The sequence below is a fragment of the Battus philenor genome, unplaced genomic scaffold (assembly GCF_028537555.1).
Source record: "Battus philenor isolate CCGP_79_NKW_IND1 unplaced genomic scaffold, ilBatPhil1.0.hap1 SCAF_6, whole genome shotgun sequence".
Classification (NCBI taxonomy): domain Eukaryota; kingdom Metazoa; phylum Arthropoda; class Insecta; order Lepidoptera; family Papilionidae; genus Battus; species Battus philenor.
Genome location: NW_027181726.1, coordinates 3,212,926 through 3,234,149, shown reverse-complemented (window position 1 = coordinate 3,234,149; position 21,224 = coordinate 3,212,926). Strand labels below are relative to the sequence as shown.

The window sequence follows — 21,224 nt, the reverse complement described above, 5'->3', positions numbered from 1 at the left end:
GTGAAAACGGTGGCCATTAGAGCCGAAAGGTTCTTGAGTTGCGGCCACGAGCCGGTAGACGCGGCGTGGGTATGCCCCCCACTAGGTAGACCGACGACTTAGTTAAAGGCGCCTATCACCTGCAGTTGGCATCCATACGCTGAAAAGAAGAAGATTCTCTTTTCAAAATAAATGATGTTTTTTAAATATTACTATAGTTATATGGACGCGATAATTTCTTAACAATAGCCGTAAATAAAGCTAACAACAAATCACGTCGCTATCAGTTCCTCGAATATGGCGAAATATCGCCTTCAGTTACGAGTAAATTTAATTCTCCACTATCTAGATTCAGGTGGTCGGTTAAACCTGACGGTAATTCGTAAGTGACGTAATGTTTACTCACAATAGAGTATGTTATAGCACGATTCATAAATTACTATTATATTTGTATAGTGTAATATCCGATATATTACTATATAAATATTAATAACTGTTTATTTATATATAGAGTACACACAACTGGATACAGTCAAAGTACAACATGAAATATTATTTTTATTAAAAGATAAATCCTGGATGCATTCCAAATTGTCTATACTCAGTGCGATAGAGAAAAAAATTATTATTATTTTACTATTTAAGGATAAATAAATAAAATCAATTTGTTTTTTAAAATAATTAATAATTTGTATTTTATTAACATATGTATACATTTTTTACTACTTACATAGCCGAACTTAATGCTGTTTATTCATTATTTTAAAATGTTTTTTTTTTTATTAAGAAATTGCATCTTGCATTGAAAAGTTTACAGTTAAAATGGAAGTTGTAAATAGACATCCGACAAAGGAACCCCTTGTACTACTTTCACAGTCACAATGACACAACATACAAAGCGACCGTTCCCTACTTTAGAGGGCATCTTAATCCCCCGGTTTCCACGTGGATGTACGGTTTATAAGCAAAAGCGGAGCATTCTCGGAAACCACTTCCAGAATCCTTTGTGCGGACGATATTTTTCTACAGTAGTTACGAGGTTAAAGGGAGGCGGATAACTTGAGATTTATGAAATAAGTAAGATGTTTTTATTTATATTTTGAACAACTGTCTTCTATAAACAGTGGTTGCAGTATACATAAGTAAACCATTAGTTTACGACCTTTTATAAAAACCATCTCTAAGAATACTTTCTCTCTCTCTCTCTAATAATGTAAAACAATAAATTTTTGATTCTAACACGAAAAAAAAACTTTTTTTAATCAACTACTTTATTTTAAAATTTATCGGAAATATAACGAGATTAATATTTACATCTTACAGTCTAAAACTTATTTGAAGTTGTGATCAAAAAAACATTATAACATAAATACTAAAGAAATTCCGATTTAGCATATAAATGCGTATATATGACATTTAATTAAAGCAATAACAATATCGAATAGACATGAATATCTCTTTTACACAGTCTGTAAAGAATGTGTTCTCTCACTGTACTGTCCAAATGCAATTATATCCAGAGACATGTACAAGACGGTAAATATAAGTTAAACAATTATTTATTTATATGAAAGATTATATATAACAAAGTCTTTTACCCGAATGGGGTCCATATTTAAAAATTAAATATTAAATAAAATATAATCGAATAATAACTAAAATTAAAAACATAATGTAATATGTATGAAATTAGATTATAGCTTTATAATAATTATTATAAATAACATCACAATTTTGTTAAACTGAGATTATATGTGTTCGCTTATAATATTAGGTTTGATATTTAAATAAGAGACTGCAACCACTGGTACTTCGCCTTTTTACAATTTTAACGCGAAATAAAAGAGTATTTCTGAAGTCATTTCAGGTAGGACAAAATTGTAATTTTCAAAATTAATAATTATTAAACAACAATGACAAATTGTCGAAATAGTGTGAGTCTAGTGATTTTTAGTTCAAACAGAAAACAAAAATGAACAAAATCAACGCTAACTAAACATAACGATTTAAACTAAGGCGCTTTAAAGTAATATCATTAAGCTTTAACGCTTGTTGTAAACCCGAATAGGCTGATAGGCGATCAAGTTGAGGCCTATTTGTTTTAAATTATCGGGACGAAGGGACGCGATCTAAAATGTAATGGCGGTCGTAAACCCAAAGGTTCAGGGCACATTCACACTGCGATGCATTTGCATGTGCCCATACTAACAATGCGTCTACTCATGTGAAACCGTGAACGCGTTTTGTCGTATTCCCTGATAATACTGAGCGTTGTGTGAACGAGCCTTATACTTGGTTTCGTGTTACTGTATCGTTAGTCGCGGGCCAATCAAAAGCTGGTAAAGCGTAATGGCTCGCTCGTAATCTACACGTTCGATATGGGAACGACGATTTTTCGAGATCGGAAAGATATGGTTTCAATATGGCTAGGGCTACTACATTTTTTGTATTAATTAAGAATTGTCCTGTTTAAATCAGCTTTTAAAACTACAGTTTTATATTAAATTTACATTATTTTCATTCAACATAATGTTTATTTAAAATTATCTATGAAGATATAAATTGCTTTAATTCTTTGTTTAAGTCAAAAAATATTCATTATCTATGTTTAAGTATTTTACAACGTTAAATATTAAATGTAATTAAAACTGAAATTGAAAATAAGTTTGCTTCCTTTTTGTTAAGACTTTGAATATTTTATACATACATTTATGCGTCTATTTACATAGATCAAAAATAAAATATAACTTAAAACCTAGGAATAAAAGTACTGTCATTATAAATGTAAATAGATTTGCAAAAATTTTGTCATTTAAAAGGACAATAAAATAAATCAAATTATAATATTAAACTAATGTGAATGTACACGTTGTTCCAATTTTTTTTTTAATATTTCAAATATGATTCCGAACAACTACGTCTGAAATTAAAATGTATATGGTATGATAAAAAATAGTCCTTGATTTAATGTTTGAAATATGATTCCGAACAACTACTTCCGAAATTAAAATGTATATGCTATGATCAAAAATAGTCCTCGATTTAACTTTTCAAATATGATTCTGAATAACTATGCATGAAATTATTATGTAAATGGTATGATCAAAAATAGTCCTCGATTTAATATTTTGAATATGGACCACCTAAGGTACCTCTTCTAACGTATTAACATATAATTAGATATGAAGTTCTATTTCGTACACTATAAAGGTAAGCATAATTGCACTGAATTGTATAAAAACTAGTTATTTTGGATAGAAGGATGGGTCGCTCGGTTTGTCATACACGCGGGACGGTGCGTGCGTGGACATAGCGCGTTTGTTTAGCTACGGCTCATTTTGACCTCTAATTTCTCTCCAACGCCGTTTGTTACGTTTGGCTAAGACATAAATAAATAATAACTGGCGGTTTTATGATATAGCGTTATTCCATTCATTTATTTAAACAAAGTGAAGCTATTTCATCTTGAAGCCTTTGTGTAAAATGTTTGGTCATTTTTACTTTTCTAAGCACTTTTGATAAGTCAAGATATTGATGAAGCGTAAATTTTAATATATATTTATACGTTGCTGCCAGATTTGGGACGTTGATTTTATCGAAAAGAAGCTGGCAAGAATCTCAATAAATACTCTTTTCACGCCAACTGTACAATTTTTCACATGACATGTTTATCTCCTATTATAATTTTTAATATTGACGGAAAAATTTAAAATTATTCCAGAGATTTTATTACAGAAGCGTAACAGTTTTTCTTTAACAAATATTATAATTCGCAAGATAAATCCTTATAAAGAAAATACATTTAATCTAAAATATAATTATTCATAATAACAGTATGTTAATTAAAGAATATTCTAGTAACAAATGATTTATATTTACACGTCTTTTTAATAATCTTGCATAAGTTGCATAATAATACAGGTAAGTGGTTATCTAATAATTAAAAGACGTCAACGTTCCGGGCTCTCTCGGCGACTCTGCGAATTTCGTAACGTGTTTATTTTTCTCACCTCGCCTTGCAATGGTGCGGTGGTCGGCCGGCACCGTGACGGAGGGCTCACAGACCCGTACGCCGCAACCAGCCACGGTGGATCGCGTTCGAGTCATAGGCCAACAACTAACCGCAACTGGACAAAACACGTACGCGCCAACTTCAGTTTTTAAGGGAGCAACATTCACTTTAATAGCTTACGGACATCCAACGGCTACACAATATATAAAAAGAACAATAAAGTAACAATATTTATAATTTACATCGTAACATGTTCTTTAAATACATAAGACGGGTGCATCCAATTTGAAAAGCGTGACTATTTCTGATTAATATTTGAAATGAAATTGATATTAATTTGAATCAGAAACTTACTGTAGTTTTAGTTAGTAATAACATAATACAATAAATTTTATTTATGAAAGGAATTTGTCACGCACATTACATGCATAAAAACCTAACAACACCTTATATACAAAAATATAATATGTCGATGAATAATTATAAAACGCAAAGAGATTACACATTAAATATTTTGTTCAAAAATAATTACTTACATTAATTTTAATTTGTATGATACAAATATCTATTTAAAAACAACAAAGGTGACATTAATAAATAGATAATTTAAAGCTGAATTTCGTCAGATAATGAAACTTGGAATAATTACTCTAACAAAACAGCAACATGTTTATTTTCGTTTTATATGCACTTGTTAAATTCTAGAAAAGCGCGTCTTTTCACCCAATCGTTTCTTAATTTAATATTTATTATTTTTAGTTAATGTATTGTGTTATAGAATAAATTAGTGGGCCTTTAAAAATATAATAAAATGCATTGGTCTGTGGTAAGAGTAAAGAAATGTTCGATACTGTCAAAAAAAATATTTACAAATGTGATCTATGTTGTTTGCTTATGTTGGAGATGTATTGAATTAAATATAATGTTCCTCTGTATCTCGTAATAACAAGATCACGTTGTTTTTTTTTAATAATTATTTCATTCCTCGAATGTAATGGGTAGACAAAGTAAGCATCGGTGGAAGCATCGCGCGTTGGGTGCCGTATCATCACGCTGTGATAATAAAAAGTGACCAACACCCGGTCGCTAGTTAGTCATGTAATTGTTTTATGCGCGGGAGTGGTCCGCCAATCGGTCGTTGGCCTTTTTTTCTATCGCTAGGGTATTGTTGATACCGCTTGAATCATTCATCGACTCTCGGCCTCTAAATGGTCGTAAAATGATTCTAACATTGAACTGTACTTCGTTGTATAAGCGCAGTGTTAAGTAACAAGATCGATTATGTTCATGGGGAAAGTAATTACAACTCTCAATCCACACCTATAGTTATTGTTTCAAATGTTACTGTGCATATAGAACGCAGTAAACCTTAAAGTGAAATATTTTTTACACGTTAGTAATTTTTAATTCAGACAATCACAAGCTCGTGAGAAGCCAGATCTTTAAAACCTAATTCTGATGAATTATTTATCGTACATGTTTTGGGTAATTCATTATATTTATATCATATTTATTATGTTATACCTTCTTTCTGCCAAAATCCACATGTCCCGACAGTATAAAAGTTAAATACATATTTCTCAATTTACACATATATTCATCATTATTTTAGCCGTAAAATGTTTACTGTTGGACACAGAACTCCTCCGGTTGGAAGCGGCATTAATCCAGAATCTTTCGATGACTTTAATAAGGTCTGTGGTGTTCAATCCATAACCTTAAGGCTCCTGCGGCTATTCCTTCTGCACACTGCGACACCTATATTATTTCATTTATATTTCTTAGGCAAAAATGCACAAACATTTATTCAAATTTAATATTGGTTAGTAAACCGAAATTTGTGACATTTTAAAAGATTAAAAAACATCGCAGATTAGACTGATGTGATACAGAAATCTTTTCGCAGCGCGTTACTTAGAAGTATTAGTAGTAAAAAACAAAACGTCATTACATCATTATCTCTCATTATGGACTAACCTCACGTTACGTTTGTACAATTGTGGCCTGTTCCAGAGTCCTGTCACCATAAATATTACATTTATTGATATTGTGTCTGTTGTTTTCGTTTGAAAACAATCCACTCCAAATTACCTTTACAGCATTAATTGTGATTATACGGAGGTTTCAATTAAATGGTATGCGTACGAAGTTGGGGTCGAGCGGCCCCATGCCCTCCCATTGTTCCCTCGCACCATTGTCGCCACTTCCTGTCAGCATGGCGGCGTATGTAAAACGAATTTAATTAATGTGTTATCAACTACACACGTTACTTTAACGGTCCGTTTTATTTTGATTACTCCCCTATTTAAGTTATATTCAAAATGAAAGATAACGTTAAGTAACGTGTTAGATAAAAAAAACATTTGCTTAAAATTGTCATTTATATTTTACGTAATTTTAATGAGTAATTTTTATATGATGCTGTAAGTACGTGTATATATATATATATATATATATATATATATATATATATATATATATTAGATTTTTATTGTAGGAATTATTATCAAACAATATATCTTAATGTAATATTGTAATTCACGAACGCCCGCAAAAAGTTTAACTAATACGTAGTTATGTACGACTAGGATTTTCCTAAAAACTTCGTGGTGATTATGTTTTGAATTATGTGCAGCTTTTTGTTCTACAGTGATAAACTGCTTTGAATTCAAAAATGGAATCCTTAGGATGGTAACCCACTGGGCATTTCCATAAAATAATACGATAGCCAATTGATTTTCTTAAGTACCTATTATGAGGCCGAGTAGGTGTTATTTAAAAAAAAAAACCAACAAGGAATTTTTAAAGTAATTAGAACGTATAGAGAGGAAGGAGTAATGAGTATGAAATACAATACAAGTTTACAACGTACGTACTGTAAAGCGACACAGTAAGATTCATATAATCATAAGTAATATGCCGTGTACATAACGCCGTGGTACTATGAAAAACAAAATATTTTAGTACCGTATTCGCACTTACTTTATTTATTTTTTTGTTTGCCAAATATTATCTCTACTGAAATAGGCATGGTATACTTACCATAATCCAGATAGTATACTCTAGAGGAGACATATAGAAATGAAAGAAAAATGTTATTTTTTCATACGTTTAAATTTTAGTCCGCATTTTAAAATAATATTCCAACCGAACGCCGACTCTGATCACTCAAATGTGTCAGCACCTTTAATGACAGTTGTGTGAAGGCGTATTATACAAATGAATCGCGTGCATACATAAAATATAGCTGTACGTGCATGTACTCGCCGGAAATCCTTCATAATGTCCTAATTGGTGTGACTTGGCCTGTTTCCATGGTATGGTACGTACGAGATACTTAGTAACTAGAGATAATTTGTGTATATCACTCCTGTTACAACGATAAATAAAAAGGTATAACAGAAAATTTTTCGAATTAAACCTTATACTATTTATAAAGAATCTTTGATAAAGCGTTAAACTAATTAAATTAAATTTTGAAGTTTAAAAAAGGTTAAGTGTTGTTAATTTTTTACCTTCACGTGTTATTTTGCGGGCTAATGGTTATAATGTATTAATTTGACGGACGTTTAGACCTAATAACCAGGACCGGCGATGATAAATAATGATCCTATCAGCGGGCAAAGGCTAAGCTTGAAATTCAATTTATTAAACTCATCCCATACTTTATTAATGCGGGATAATAAAGGACGTTTGTTATAAATCGTCTGAGAATTTAGATCATATGGTCAATAAGTTCAAAAAAAGAATTGTATTATAAAAATATATGGTAATCAGCTTTGGTTAAATGACGAAAATATTACCCAAAATCTTATTAAAAGAGCATAGTAATCACTAATTATTTAGGTATCTATTTAAAAAATATGTATGAATCAATAAAAAAATAATAGACTCATAAATATTCAAAACACAGACTTGTTAACCAGTAAATACACTTTCATGTTATTACGCGTCGTAAGAAATACAGTATTTAATTCTATTAATTAGTAATGTGATTAGGTTCCCACAGACGTGTTTTATTTATGCCGGCGACATCGAGATACCAATTCCAGTACGTGTACACAGATCTTTTAGAACCTGAAAGACTAACTGCTCTCATATTCTATGTTCATATTAAATTGCACGCAGCAACTGGTAATGTAGCATTCTATTTTAGTATTTACAAGTAAGAGCGTCCCTCCAGGATTCCTTAATCGTAGTACTGCACAAGAAAAGTTGCATCCAGTTGGGACCGGGTTTATGTGATTTTATACAAATCAACTCTATATAAGGTAATAGTAAAATTCCATAAACAAAAAAAGTTTTCATGTCGTTCAGAGATAGATCAATGCTTGTATTTATGTCACGTTGCCATTTGTTTTAATTAAAAATAAAAAAATATTTTTTCCCGCCAATAGTTTGACAGCTTGAGTTTTATTTTTTCAATGAATACTTTTAAAAAAAACGTGGTGTAATCTAGTTCGTAATGCAAAATAAATTACAAATTGTTCTATATTTGTGTTACGGTGTGATTTCTTTGCGTGCTAATTCTATCCTAACCTTGAACAAAATTTAATGGACTAGCTTTTAAATTATTATGAGTTGTTCTTTGATTGAATTCCGCGTCATAGTTGTGTTAATGTTATAAATAAATTTGTATTATATTGGTAGGTGAAACCGATAACGTTAGCCAAATTTTATCTATAATCTTTTAGAATTTGTAGTACTCATATTAGCGAAATTAATAAAAAAAATCTTATTTTTTTATCCTTTATAGGCGAAAGATTTGACCTCTATCTCGGCTTATGTTTAGCGATGTTGAGTATTGCTTTAATTTTTTTATAGGATACACCTTGGAGAGTTCTCAAAGGCTCTTTTCGAACTGATTGAGCCATCTCCATTCCTTTATCGGACTACTAGGCGCAGGCAAATGTTTCATCCATACGTTGTTGACATACACAAAAGTCAAACTAAACGGTTTGATAACTCGTTTTTGATAAGAGTCCCCAAAATTTGGAACGAACTGCGTGGGTCTACTTTTTCCTGATAAGTTAAAGTTTGGCCTTTAAGAGTAGAGTGAATAGGTCTACACTTTCCATCAGGTGAGATGGAAAACAAAGGCCTATTCCATTATATTAATAAAAAAATTATCTAAGATTCTCAAATACTTGTGTACTTCTTTTCAAAAACCTACTATAGGAAGATAGATCTCACTCCCCCGTGTGATTTGGTATTTGGCATTGTGCCTTCCAAATGGCCTAGTTTGAATTGTTTATGTCACATATCTTTCAAAATTTTAGCCCCAGAGCATGCTGAAAAGCTGTCAGGGATCGAATTTGCGCTTTACGTACATGAGACAGTTGATCTACTAATCACATATCCTGCTTCGAAAGTTCACTTTGTTTACAATCATTAACTACGCAATGACAAACTTCTCTATGAGCATTAAAATGTGGTTTATTGGATTACTTGAAACCGACATTGAGGAGTGTTAATCAGGCTCTTAATGACAGCGAGGATGGACATCCGGCCGATAATTAGTTCCTTTTGCACCGCAAAATAAATATAAAAATCGTAAAGTATATTTATGGTTTCCCTCGAAGATGTTTTATTTAAATTATTCATTATTATTTTTATATATATTATTCAAATGTGTTTCGTTTTGTAAATAATTCACGTAATAAACTAAAAACCTCTTTATGATACTCAATAATTATGAAAATTGGCCTCCCGTTTGCTTTTCAAGGTGTTTCTCAAGTTAGCGTATAGCAGGTAACAATGCATTCTTTTGTTTTCACGTAGTTTTGTCCGCGCGTTCATTTTAGGAAGTAATTTAGCGGAATATTGAACACGTACCGTGGCTGGTGACCGCTGAGGTCGCCCCAATGTCGTCTCTTTCACAAATATATTATTCTAGAAGCAAATTATTAATTTCAAATGTTTGTTCTACCGTAGTTTTGATGGTTTCAAATTAAAATGTTAGTAGAAGTTAATATATGCAAACCTTCTTTAGTTTACGTAATTTTCTCATTAGAATCAACTATTTATTCATGCATACATGGAAAATTATAATAAATTGTATATTGAATGAAAACCACTAAAAGACACTATTTATTCTAAGCAGTATCTCTAAAAATTTTTATGAGCATATTTAGATAACTCTATTTACACATACGGGAAAGAGTAGAACCGTAAAAGAACGAAAGCAACGTAACATAGCCCACCGCATTGGTAAGTTGAGTTGGCAGTTGACAGATCAAATATGCGCAGAACGGATCGCAACTAGGACCTTAAGGTTCTGGATGGAGCCCTCGGTCCGCGCACCGAGCGTAGAAAGCCTACCCACAAGGTGGACAGTCAACGTCACTAAAGTCGGTGCAGAATGCAACAAAAAGAAACCAGACTAAAAAAAATAGAAAGGAGGGTAAGACTTTCAAAATTCAAGAAAATAAATCAAAACAATATATATATTATTTTGAAACAAACAAAACGTAATAAAAGTAAGGTTTTTAAAATAAATGTAGTTGGAAAATGTAAATAAATATTAAGAGTTTGTGTTAAGAAATAAATGTGAAAAACTGTGATCTAGAAATGTAGATGAAGGATGTAAGGAGATGCAAGAAAGAAGATCTGCAAGCGAAGAATGAAAGGCCGTGTAAAGCATAAAAGGAATGAATAAAAGATAATGTAAATTAAAAATCTCATTTTACCTGAATTTGTAACGTCTCTGTCCCACGCAATGCAGGGGGAACGACAGGTCCCCAAAAACGGAAGTTATAAATTTAAAAAAAAAAACCTTACTTAGACGCTAAATGCTAGCCGTGCCTAGCAATGGACGCTCTAAGGATATATAATGTATGTATATATGAATGTAATACGGATAATGATGATTTTATTTAGAAACATGAACCAATAATACACGGTACCACAGATGACAGTAGATGTAGTACAGATGACACGGTACCACAGTCAAAGTGACACAACGGATGTCTAAAGTAACAGCGATGTTATATCAGATAATGTTAGTTGGAACTACTAAAAAGTACATTAAAGGTAGCTCTGATATTTACCATCAGATGAAAGCATTGCTCTTTTCGTCCCTTTATAAATAACAAGAATGACGCAAGAAACGTAATGTACTATGAGCATTGATGCAATAATTCAAGTGTCATTTATAAAGATGAACTATTCCAAGAAGTAATACGATACTTTGTAAGGCCTCCGGACCTTAATAACGGTGTTGGATGCAACTTGATAACTTGGTACCGTAAACGTTTTAAACATCTCGAATTGCTCTCATTCTTAAAAAAACGGAATCCATCATAAAAACTGCAGATGCCTGGGAAACATTAAAAAAAAACTAAACAGCTATTTTGTATATAATTTAAATGGAAACAAAACAGGTTTATTGATATGAATAAATTAACAATAAATATTTTATTAATTATTATCCAGAGATGTGTTGCCGCGAGGCTTGAGATTTTTAGATCTGTTATTTTGGAACCATTTCTACTCATTATTTATAGTGAACATGGTATGTTTACACCTAAACATGAAAGCGAAGCAATTTATAAAATAGAAAAGTATTATAGTGTGTACGGTAGTGCTATTCATCGCCTGAGGTATGTGAGCAGTAAGAGGAAAGGCATAATCTACAAGACATCGTCATCTTTTCGGACAATGGACTCCCACTGAAAGGCATGAGCCACGCTTGGCAAGTTTGCGATCGCTGTTGCCTATATTTTGAAAACTTATTTGTAAACAATGGCAATCCTATATTATTAATACGCAAAATGTAATTATATGATATCGTATCCCCGGAATCGAACCCACAACCTATGATCGCAGGTCTCAGTATTCTTCCCCTGAGCTAAGACAGCTCAAGATACATGACGTACACGAGACATTTAGAACAGATGATTTGACGTTTGTCGTATCTTAGTTGTACGGTGTTTTTAATTTTGGTAAACTTTTACAAAAGCATTGGGATTGTCAATACATGTTATACTATTTGTTACGGTTTAATATGCTATGAAATTATAAAAGATATATTTGGTAATGGTGAACGAAGACTTTTTCGCGCAACAAAAATATATCGCTCACGATCGTAAATCATAGCCAAAGAACAGGTGAAATGTAATGATCGTAAATAGATTGTTATGTTCACGTAATTTTCACGTACACCTTTTAATATCATAATAACAATATGACTTCCCTAAAATAAACTATCATGGAATCATATTTTATATAGACTTATAAGAAAGCGGTCAATGTAAATCAAATACATCCTTCGCTATAAACTATATCTCCTTCAAGAACAATTCTTGGATTATTAAATAATTCTACTGTGGGCATTAAACCTAACATTAGTTTAACACGTTCCTAAGCGAACCCGCCGCTTGCGTTGATGAGGAGCCGTCGACTCCACGCGCGGCTCCGGGCAAGGTTGCCCGACCGCCGCACATTACACGCCGCTGCTCTAATCACAGCGTTCGTTTAGATTGCGAGATCTCATGCTTACGGAACATAAATCAGGAGACTCTGTTATAGAATTTAATAACATGTGCGTTGTATTTTTTACAATAAGCGACCCTTCTTGGAGAAGTTATGTTCAGTTTTGGGCCTAGTGCAATCTGCATTGCTGCCCAAAGTTACGGTCAAGGTTTCATAACCATGGTTTTTTCTTAACAATTCGTGCGCACTTGCAAAAGTGTAAAATAGAACATGCATCCTGATGAAATTGCAATCGTTTACTACTATGCTACCTCTATGTATTTCTGAACTAAATTCTAATGCTATTCCGGAAAACATTTTCTTATTCAAACTCAAATTTGTAGTAAAATGAAAATAAAACCGAATAATTAAATTAGAACTGTGATAATGTAACAAACTGTGATGATGTAGCAAACGGTAGTCCAGGAACGAAGTTGAAAGAAGGAAGGAGATACACGGGATACGATTTGGATGTGAAAAAATATAGTGATTGCGAATGATGAAAGGGGAAAGTGAAATAAAAGTATAAAATGAAAAACAGTTTACTCAAGTTGTTAGGTCCCTGCCTCATACGTGGCAGGAGGGAACGAGAAGTCCCCAAAATGGAAGGCATTAAAAAAAATATAACAATGTGCCGAATTTAATAAATGTCGATCAATTGAAAAGTAGTATTTCGTTTCCAATGTTTGTGTTAGATGAAAATAAAATGCTCTTTTAGATTGTTATTGAGGTTACTGTATCCATTATCGAAATATGCAATTTTATCAAAATTAAAATAAAAGTTACTATGGACTTGTATAAATATATCTGTTAAAACACATAACAATCCAAAAAATACAGTGTTTGCGTTTAGATAACTTACGTCAAAGTAAGTTTGAACTAAGATACGCTTGTTAATTATTTCTTAATGGACTGATAATTTATATAAAGCGTTCAGGTCTTAAGACTTTGAACTAATCGATAGGTAAGTCACGAGACTCCAATTCTTACTTATAATAACGATGAAAGTGTATTAGAGCTATTTTTTCTAATATATAACAAAATGCAGCAATGCAGCAAGTAATAATGTAAGCAATTAATCATTAGTTTTAACCCTAATTTTATTTATTTTTTTCACGTGATTCTGTGAATTAATAGTTAATTATGCATATTATTAAATCACTCCATAGATTTTTAAAGAACACCTACCACTGTCACTACATACTGTGATCGTCGCAATGTAAAAGTACTAAATAGTTTTAAAATACAAAATTCTGCTTAAATTTACATAAGCTTTCCAATTCAAATCCATGTTTGAAAATATCAATTTTTACGTTAAGTGTTTGGCGGCAAAAATAGACATAATGACAGCCAACTAGAGGACTTTTATCCAAATAAGTGTGCGATCTCATTTCAATAAACGACCTCTGTATTGGTTGTTTTAGATTCTACTGACCATATTATAAATGCTTGATTTTAAAACTCATTAAATTTATCTTTTAAGATCATTTAGTATACCGTAGTATTTATTATCATCCTTTGGGACATCCGTTGGACAAAAAGTTCAAACGAAACCGTTGAAAACCTACCGCAAAGGTATAAACGAGATTTTATGGCAAGATTTGAAAAAGGGGTATTTTTATTTGATCACATGTGTGCCCAATGATAAAAACCCATGTCCAAAATGGCAGTGTCGTAAATAAAAGTTGTTCGGGCGCGATGTTACATCGCATGCTATCACCGATCGAGTGAGGACTTTCGGCGCGCACCTGTTCTTGTGTAGGGTTAACCGGCTCACAGGGATGCCACGCACTAGTGATTAGCTAATTTTTGATTATTGAAATGTGAAGCGGGTTACAATGAAAAATAATCATAAGATGTTTAAAAATATATGTTTAGGACGTATTGAAAAGAAAAGCTGAGTATGAGGTAGGAGGAAATTCGTAGTCAAAAGAAAAAAACAACATAATCCCAGAGGATTGGCAAGTTGAAGCGACAGTTGGCAGGTCGCATAGTGCGGAAAACATAGTGAGTTTTAAGATTCTGGGTGAATACCAAAGTCGGCACGCACAGCGTAGAACGTCCACGCATAAGTTGCACAACTAACGTCGTTGAAAGACGCTAGATTCCTCTTAATGTAAATCTATGGGAAAGCCATGTCTAGTAGTCCTTCTATGGCTAAAATGATAAAATATCATTTGTATGTCGTATATAATTAGTTGTATATAATTACTCGTTTACCCGAATAGTATTTCTAAAGGAATTTTTTTTACTGTAAACTTTCTGTTATGCCATTGTTTGACAGTGATCAAACATTTATGGTTCGGTCTTTAAAGTAAATAAAACAAATCTTAAAATCCCTCTAAGGCTTTATTGGAATGCAAAGGTTAAATGTTTCTCATTTGTCTGAAAATGATCTAAATTTTTATTTGTACATTTTTAGTTATATGCGATTGGCAGCCCTGACAGGCAGGTGAGCGGAGCGCGTGCGCTTGCCCCGAGGGAATGCCTCCGACGTTCATTAACTTTGGGCCCTCGGTGGCGTCCCGATGATGTATGCCGCGATGCCGGATGCCGAGTAATCGCCGTAGAAAATGTATGCCTACGAAATGATCACTCGCGATAGTCGGCCCATCTATACTTACGAGCTATGACGCCTCTGGGCCTGCTTGGTTGCGAGATACCAAACCTTTAGACACTTGGCTCTCCACTAATTTCTCGGAATATCTTTACATTCTTTTCTGTCTTTTCGTTACGTTCACCAAATTGTTGTAAGTCATTGTTACGTGACAATTTTTATTTCCATTTTATTTTCAACAAACTTACAACTATAATAAATAATAAATTATAAAAAGGCAATTTAAAAAATAATATATAGTTATACTGTCGGCAACATACATATACAATTGTGTGACCTTTGTATCTTTTAAAAATTCCATCAAAGCTGATTTTCCCAGGAGATAGTATTACAGTTTAGCCCTATACTATCAGGTCCAGAGAGTTGTCATCGCGGTCATTCCCACTTGTGTGAGCTTGCTTAGTGAGATGTCCTTGCACGGGTGTTTGTGTTCATTGCCACACACCGGTTACCATTGCTGCTTTTGTTTATTTTATTTCTATAGGTGTCATAGTAAAGAATTAATAGGTAGTAACTTTTACGTTCAATTACGATGATTTCATGCCTCATACGTATTTGTAATAGTGTTGCCATGACAAAATCAATAATAGTAAATTAATATGAAAAGTGAATCACGATGATTAATAACTCAACTGGCGTTTGCGCCATGTGGTCAGTTTGACCATTAGCATTACGTGCTTGTCGGTAGTTCAAGCCGTTCGCTGCACCGAAAATACTGCATTTGTTTCGTCTACGTTCATTTCGGTGCAACCTTGTTAACGTAAAATTTATATTTTAAATTACTTTTAAAGTGTCATTGTTTGAAAATGCTTTGGATAATATTTTGATAAAATAAAGTAGATAGACGTTTAGTAATGAATCATTACTTGCTTTGTGGTGTTTTAAAATTTATTTGTCACAATAAAGCGAACAAAGGGGACTACTGTTTGACAGGCGTATTTATAAACTTTAACGATTAGTCATAACTAAGCTATACTTGCTAAATCTAGTATATTCGTATTTTACAAACATGCACTGAACACCCTCGTTATGATGTCATACGACAAATGTATCATGAGAGAAATTTCATAGAAATATGATTATTACTGGCGCCAATTCGAAATACTTACATCGAATTTTGAGAATTTAAACCGTTAGTTTGATGTAATTTATGATACTTGACTAGTCTAATATGCCTTTCAATAACTAAAGTTATCTTAAAGCTCAATGAGTTTGGACTTGTGTAATTTTAGAACACTCAGTCGCTTCGTCTCTGTCCGCCTCGACAGCCTTCGCTTCAGGTATGTATTTATCCATACAATGTATTATACTTCGTCAGCGTTTTCTTCGTGATTAATTTATCTCGTTTTCCACGAGGAAATTAATAATAGAGGAAGCTTTAAAAGAATATATGCACTAGGCTAAATTATACACACATCTTATGCGAGCTGTGATGAGTTACCACTCGTGTATGTATCGTTTCCTTTTTTATGGCGAGGAAAATAAATTCCAAGAGTAATGAGGTTGTATATATACACATATTGAGACTATTTACAACCGAGCACTATATGCTATATTGATCCGACGTTAATGACAGCGACAATCTCACTGAAATCGTTTGAATTTCAATCGGAGTTCGAATTTGACTTCGAATGCAAGAATAGTTTTTAAAAACGTTGTTGACGTAGTGGCCAGTTATACAGAACGTTTTCACATACAATAAAATTGTTTAATATTATAAATATGTATACTCGTGTTTTTTAATATTGTTTATATTTTTAATCATTACGGTTCGGTCTGTAAGTTCAGTTTCGAAAAGATAGAGGGCGTTGTTGAATTTTGTTTTGTTGCGATTAAGAGAATGTATTTTATATTGCCCTAAATTCACAGCATCTGTGATAGTTAGATCGAATAAAGTGAGTCACTCTTCCCGGAAATATTAAAAGATCATTTAATAAATGGCATAAAAATGAATATTATAAAGGAGACAGATGATTTTGTTGAGTTTAATATTATTGTACATATATCGATGTGTACAAAAAAAACAAAAAAGGATTTCCTTTGTGTATAAATTATAAGACAATTCCATTTTCTGTCAAGGATTGCGGTTCGTTTCCTTCAGCGTGTCCCAATTCCCACACCTGCAATGTACAGCATAATGACATCGCCGGCCCTACTCGATTATAAATTTCAAATAACACGTAACACCCAACGCTTCACTAGTGGTTATTATAATCATTATTAATAATTTATTCCATAAATCTCTGTAACGATTTTAATTGATTACCGCCTTACACATTTGATAGGATCTTCCTGGCGTCATTATAACATATATAATTTTATTTTGCATATGTTTACTTGGATAACTTATGAATTAGATTAAAATAATGTAGATACTTTAGAGCAAATTCAATGTTTTATTACAAATTTTGAAATTGGATTAAAAAAATATTTTTATTGTTCTAACTGCCAAACGACTGCTACGATTATTAACCTCAGTGCGTTTATCTTTAATGAAGCGATTTCGCGCGAGAATTGCTAGTGACTAATAACTGTAAAGAATATTTATATTCTTTATCAAATAATTAATCTTAAACACCGTCATTACCGTGTGATCGCTAACACATAAAAATATGCCTCGGTCGTGGTCAGTAACACCCAGCTGGTGTTGCTATCATTAATTATTGGATGAAAGTAATTAAAGCAAATGAAAATATCACACTACGTGTGTTATTATGTAAGGAATAGAACAAAAAACGAATAAGAATTTTTTATTTAAATTCTTTTATAGTTTTTCTTATATAGTTTTACCCTTTTTTATCACTAATAGCAATATTAGATCAATATTGACATGTAAGTGCAAGCGCCTTAAGACGAAGCTCTGCAACCAGTGTGTGTTGGCAAAGATAAATTACTTTATAGAAACGTGATCACTGTCTTCTGGCCTCATTAGCTAACTCACAATGGCTAACTCTATTTGTAAAACTATAAATAAAATGTATTGTGTAAAAGGGAGTCATAAAAACCTGTGATATGTAATGTGAAATTGTGATCAGGGAATATAGATGAGAGAAGAAAGGTGACGTATGGATGAAGATTTGCAAATGAAGAAAGACAGAACATGTGACGGACAAAAGGATGGCATAATATTTAATGCAAAGTAAGGAAGGATGGAACTAGAAATGTAACATCCCTGACACATAGCAGTGGTAACGAGTAACCTCAAAAACGGTAGCCATGAAAAAAGATCACCGTGGCTCAACGGCTATGCTTGAAAAGTGAGATTGAAAAGTTTTCTCATTTGTTAATGACCGTACAATGTTTCAAAAGAAATTTTATATTTGGGAGAATATATAAAAAAAATTAGCTGACCGTTAATAAGAAAGTTTACTTTCTTCCTCTGAACATGAAGACATACAGATTCACGACATTCTTAAACGGTTAAATTTTCTTCCACGCGCTTACAGTGTTTTGCAAATACTTTTATAATGTGAACAGCCAAGGAGAGATCAACTTGCCGACGTCATTTTATTATAACTTAGGAGTCTTCAAAACTAGATTGAATAAGTTTCTAATAGGCAAGCATGTACCATCGCTTAAGATCAGGCGAGACGAGACAGACGTCAAATGCTTGACCTGTAACAATTAAAAAAAAAGTAAAGATGTTATAAGGTAATAGGCGCAGTACAAATGGCTACTTGGACCTTAAGGTTTTGAAGTGTAGACGTCGAATCAGCAAGTGTAAAACAAAACGTCCAAGTTTTAGATGGACAGGCGACATTGTTAAAGTCCATCAACACTTCCAAGCGGTTCTATGGGTGATCTTTTGGGGCGGTCTATTTCCAGCTGCAGACGTGTTACGGATGAAAAAAGTGTTAATGGAAGTAAAATATCACCTGATAGTATTTGCTACACCCACTGCAGTCACAATGTCTGCGTCCTTTTAATATCACATGGTCCATCTCATAAGATCAGCGAGCGCTTCAATCTCTATAAAGTACTAGAGATCCGCCAATGCTTGACGATAAATATAGGCGAGTTGCTTACATACTTTTGATGATTATCATTAGACATAAAAATGATTCAACACATTTTTATTTATAGTTAATATCAATGTTAACACAGCGCGCTCCAGTAACCAGAGAAGCGGACTTTCACACACTGTCATCATTAACGTAAGGTTGTCTGAAGACGCTACATTACGAAACTCGTCAGATCTTAAAGATAATGTAGCGCACTATCGCTTCCTTTACATTGAACATAACTTCGTTTCCTTCCTCTTGAATATAATATGAAAATTACTGCAATAAGAATATGAATCAAAGGAAATTAATTAACTGAATATAAGAGGCATTATCTTCATTACGTCCTCGACTAATTAATGAAATCAAAAGTAATCAATGTTAATTATTTATTTGAGAATAATATATTTTTTACCGGGCATAAACATATATGCAATAGTAATATTAGTGAATATATATGCATGCTTTGGTATGTAAGAATTAAATAAAACTCTTTTTTCAAATCCACTGCTAGAATAAAATATAACAGTAAGTAATTTTGTGTGGTAGCAATCAATCATCCTTCCTAGTGGAACTTAGTAAAATCTAGCTGACCGTCTTAAACTTAGCTCATCTCTACTCGGCAAAAAGAATATTTCTACTAAATTTCCGGTCTCTAAACTTAATGGTTGCGTAGATATCATGTGTCTATACGTAGTGGAAATTTATGTACACGACGATAGGTTATAAGTGTAAAAGCTATAATTGGGTGAGTGTATAGCTCATTTGATGTCAATAAAGGTATACTGTAAACCCTATTTATAAATCAGTGGTTTCATTTAATCCGAAAAGTGACATGTAGAGGCCCTTGCCATGGCACCTCCGGGAGCCCGCCAGCTACGCTGCCTTAAAAATATGTCTTATCTTAGAATAAGCGTCCTCTGCGCCTTGCCGCCGAATCTGCAAATACTATCTGGGCAGCAATGAGAGTCCGGTACAAAAAATAGTTTCAGAAATAATCAATAACGTATAATATCGTAAGAAAAATCATTTATAAAATTCGGTTTACTATGCATCATACTTTATTATTTTTTACTATCTATCCTTGCAGACATTGTACTTCCGTAAGTTATTGGGCTATCGCATGCCAACAGTAAAAATAAATTACGCTTTTTATTATCTATGTCATGGGATCCTAGCTAATAATTAAAAAAGAACCGATACAACAGAGCAGTGATCTTGATGTGCGAGGCAATATACAGCTAGCGCCATATCGGTGACGACGGAATGAAAAAAAAACTTTTGATTGTTGTTACATTAAGTGAGCGACAGTATGTGAATAAGCTCTTAAAGACCTTCAAAGTAGTATCAGATGTGTAAGTTGATTGTTTCTGATTGTTGCAGCCTGTTCGAGCAGGAGATAATGAGCTACGTGCCGGCGGGCGGCTGCGCGGGCTGCCCGTCTCCGAGCGCCTCGCCTGCCGCCGCGCGCTGCACCCGCGCCCCCGCCCCGCAGCGACGCGACTTCGAGGCCAAGCTGCGCGCCTTCTACCGCAAGCTCGAGAGCAAGGGCTACGGACAGGGCCCCGGGAAACTCAAGTCAGTGCACACACTTCGCTTACAATCAACATTTACTATCTATCGAAATTAAAGTACTTATAAAGACAACGTAACTATTTGAAATTAGTTGCCTCTGCAACGCAAAGTGTATTGACTAACAAGAACAGACGAAACATCTCGTCCAAAATGTTAATGAAAATTCATAAACAAGCTCGGAGTCGCACAACGAGCGATGGAGATGGCTATTCTCGAGATTTCTCTTCTCGAAATCAAATTAAGTATGTTACCAACTTTCGAAGCGAACACTACCAACATAGCCCTGTGGATTATCAAGTAGAAGTAGCAGCAGGCAGGCCACAGAGCGCAGAACAAATGGCCCCTAGTATTTTATGGTTCTAGAATCGAGACCCCGGCCCGCCAAGCGCAGCCTAAGATACACAAGTTGAACAAAAACCCTTGTTAAGTTCGTTGAATTATACTGGATGCAGGCCGCTTCCAACTCATCATATTGGAAATCTATGTGGAAGACCTATTTCCAGGGGTGACGTCCTGAAATTAAAATGTTGATTACGTAGTTAAATGGAAACAAAATTATTAAATACAG

The 21,224-nt window shown here is 33.3% G+C and overlaps 1 protein-coding gene across 2 annotated transcripts in view; it reads left to right on the top strand.

Annotated features, from left to right (window-relative positions):
• The window catches only part of Hecw (Hecw ubiquitin protein ligase), a 146,361-nt gene that overhangs the window by 115,972 nt on the left and 9,165 nt on the right, over positions 1–21,224 (top strand). For both annotated transcript variants that reach the window (XM_068773922.1, XM_068773921.1), the window contains one exon: positions 20,465–20,659. In XM_068773922.1, coding sequence (XP_068630023.1) covers positions 20,465–20,659 — 195 coding nt within the window. The remainder of the gene's footprint in view (positions 1–20,464; positions 20,660–21,224) is intronic.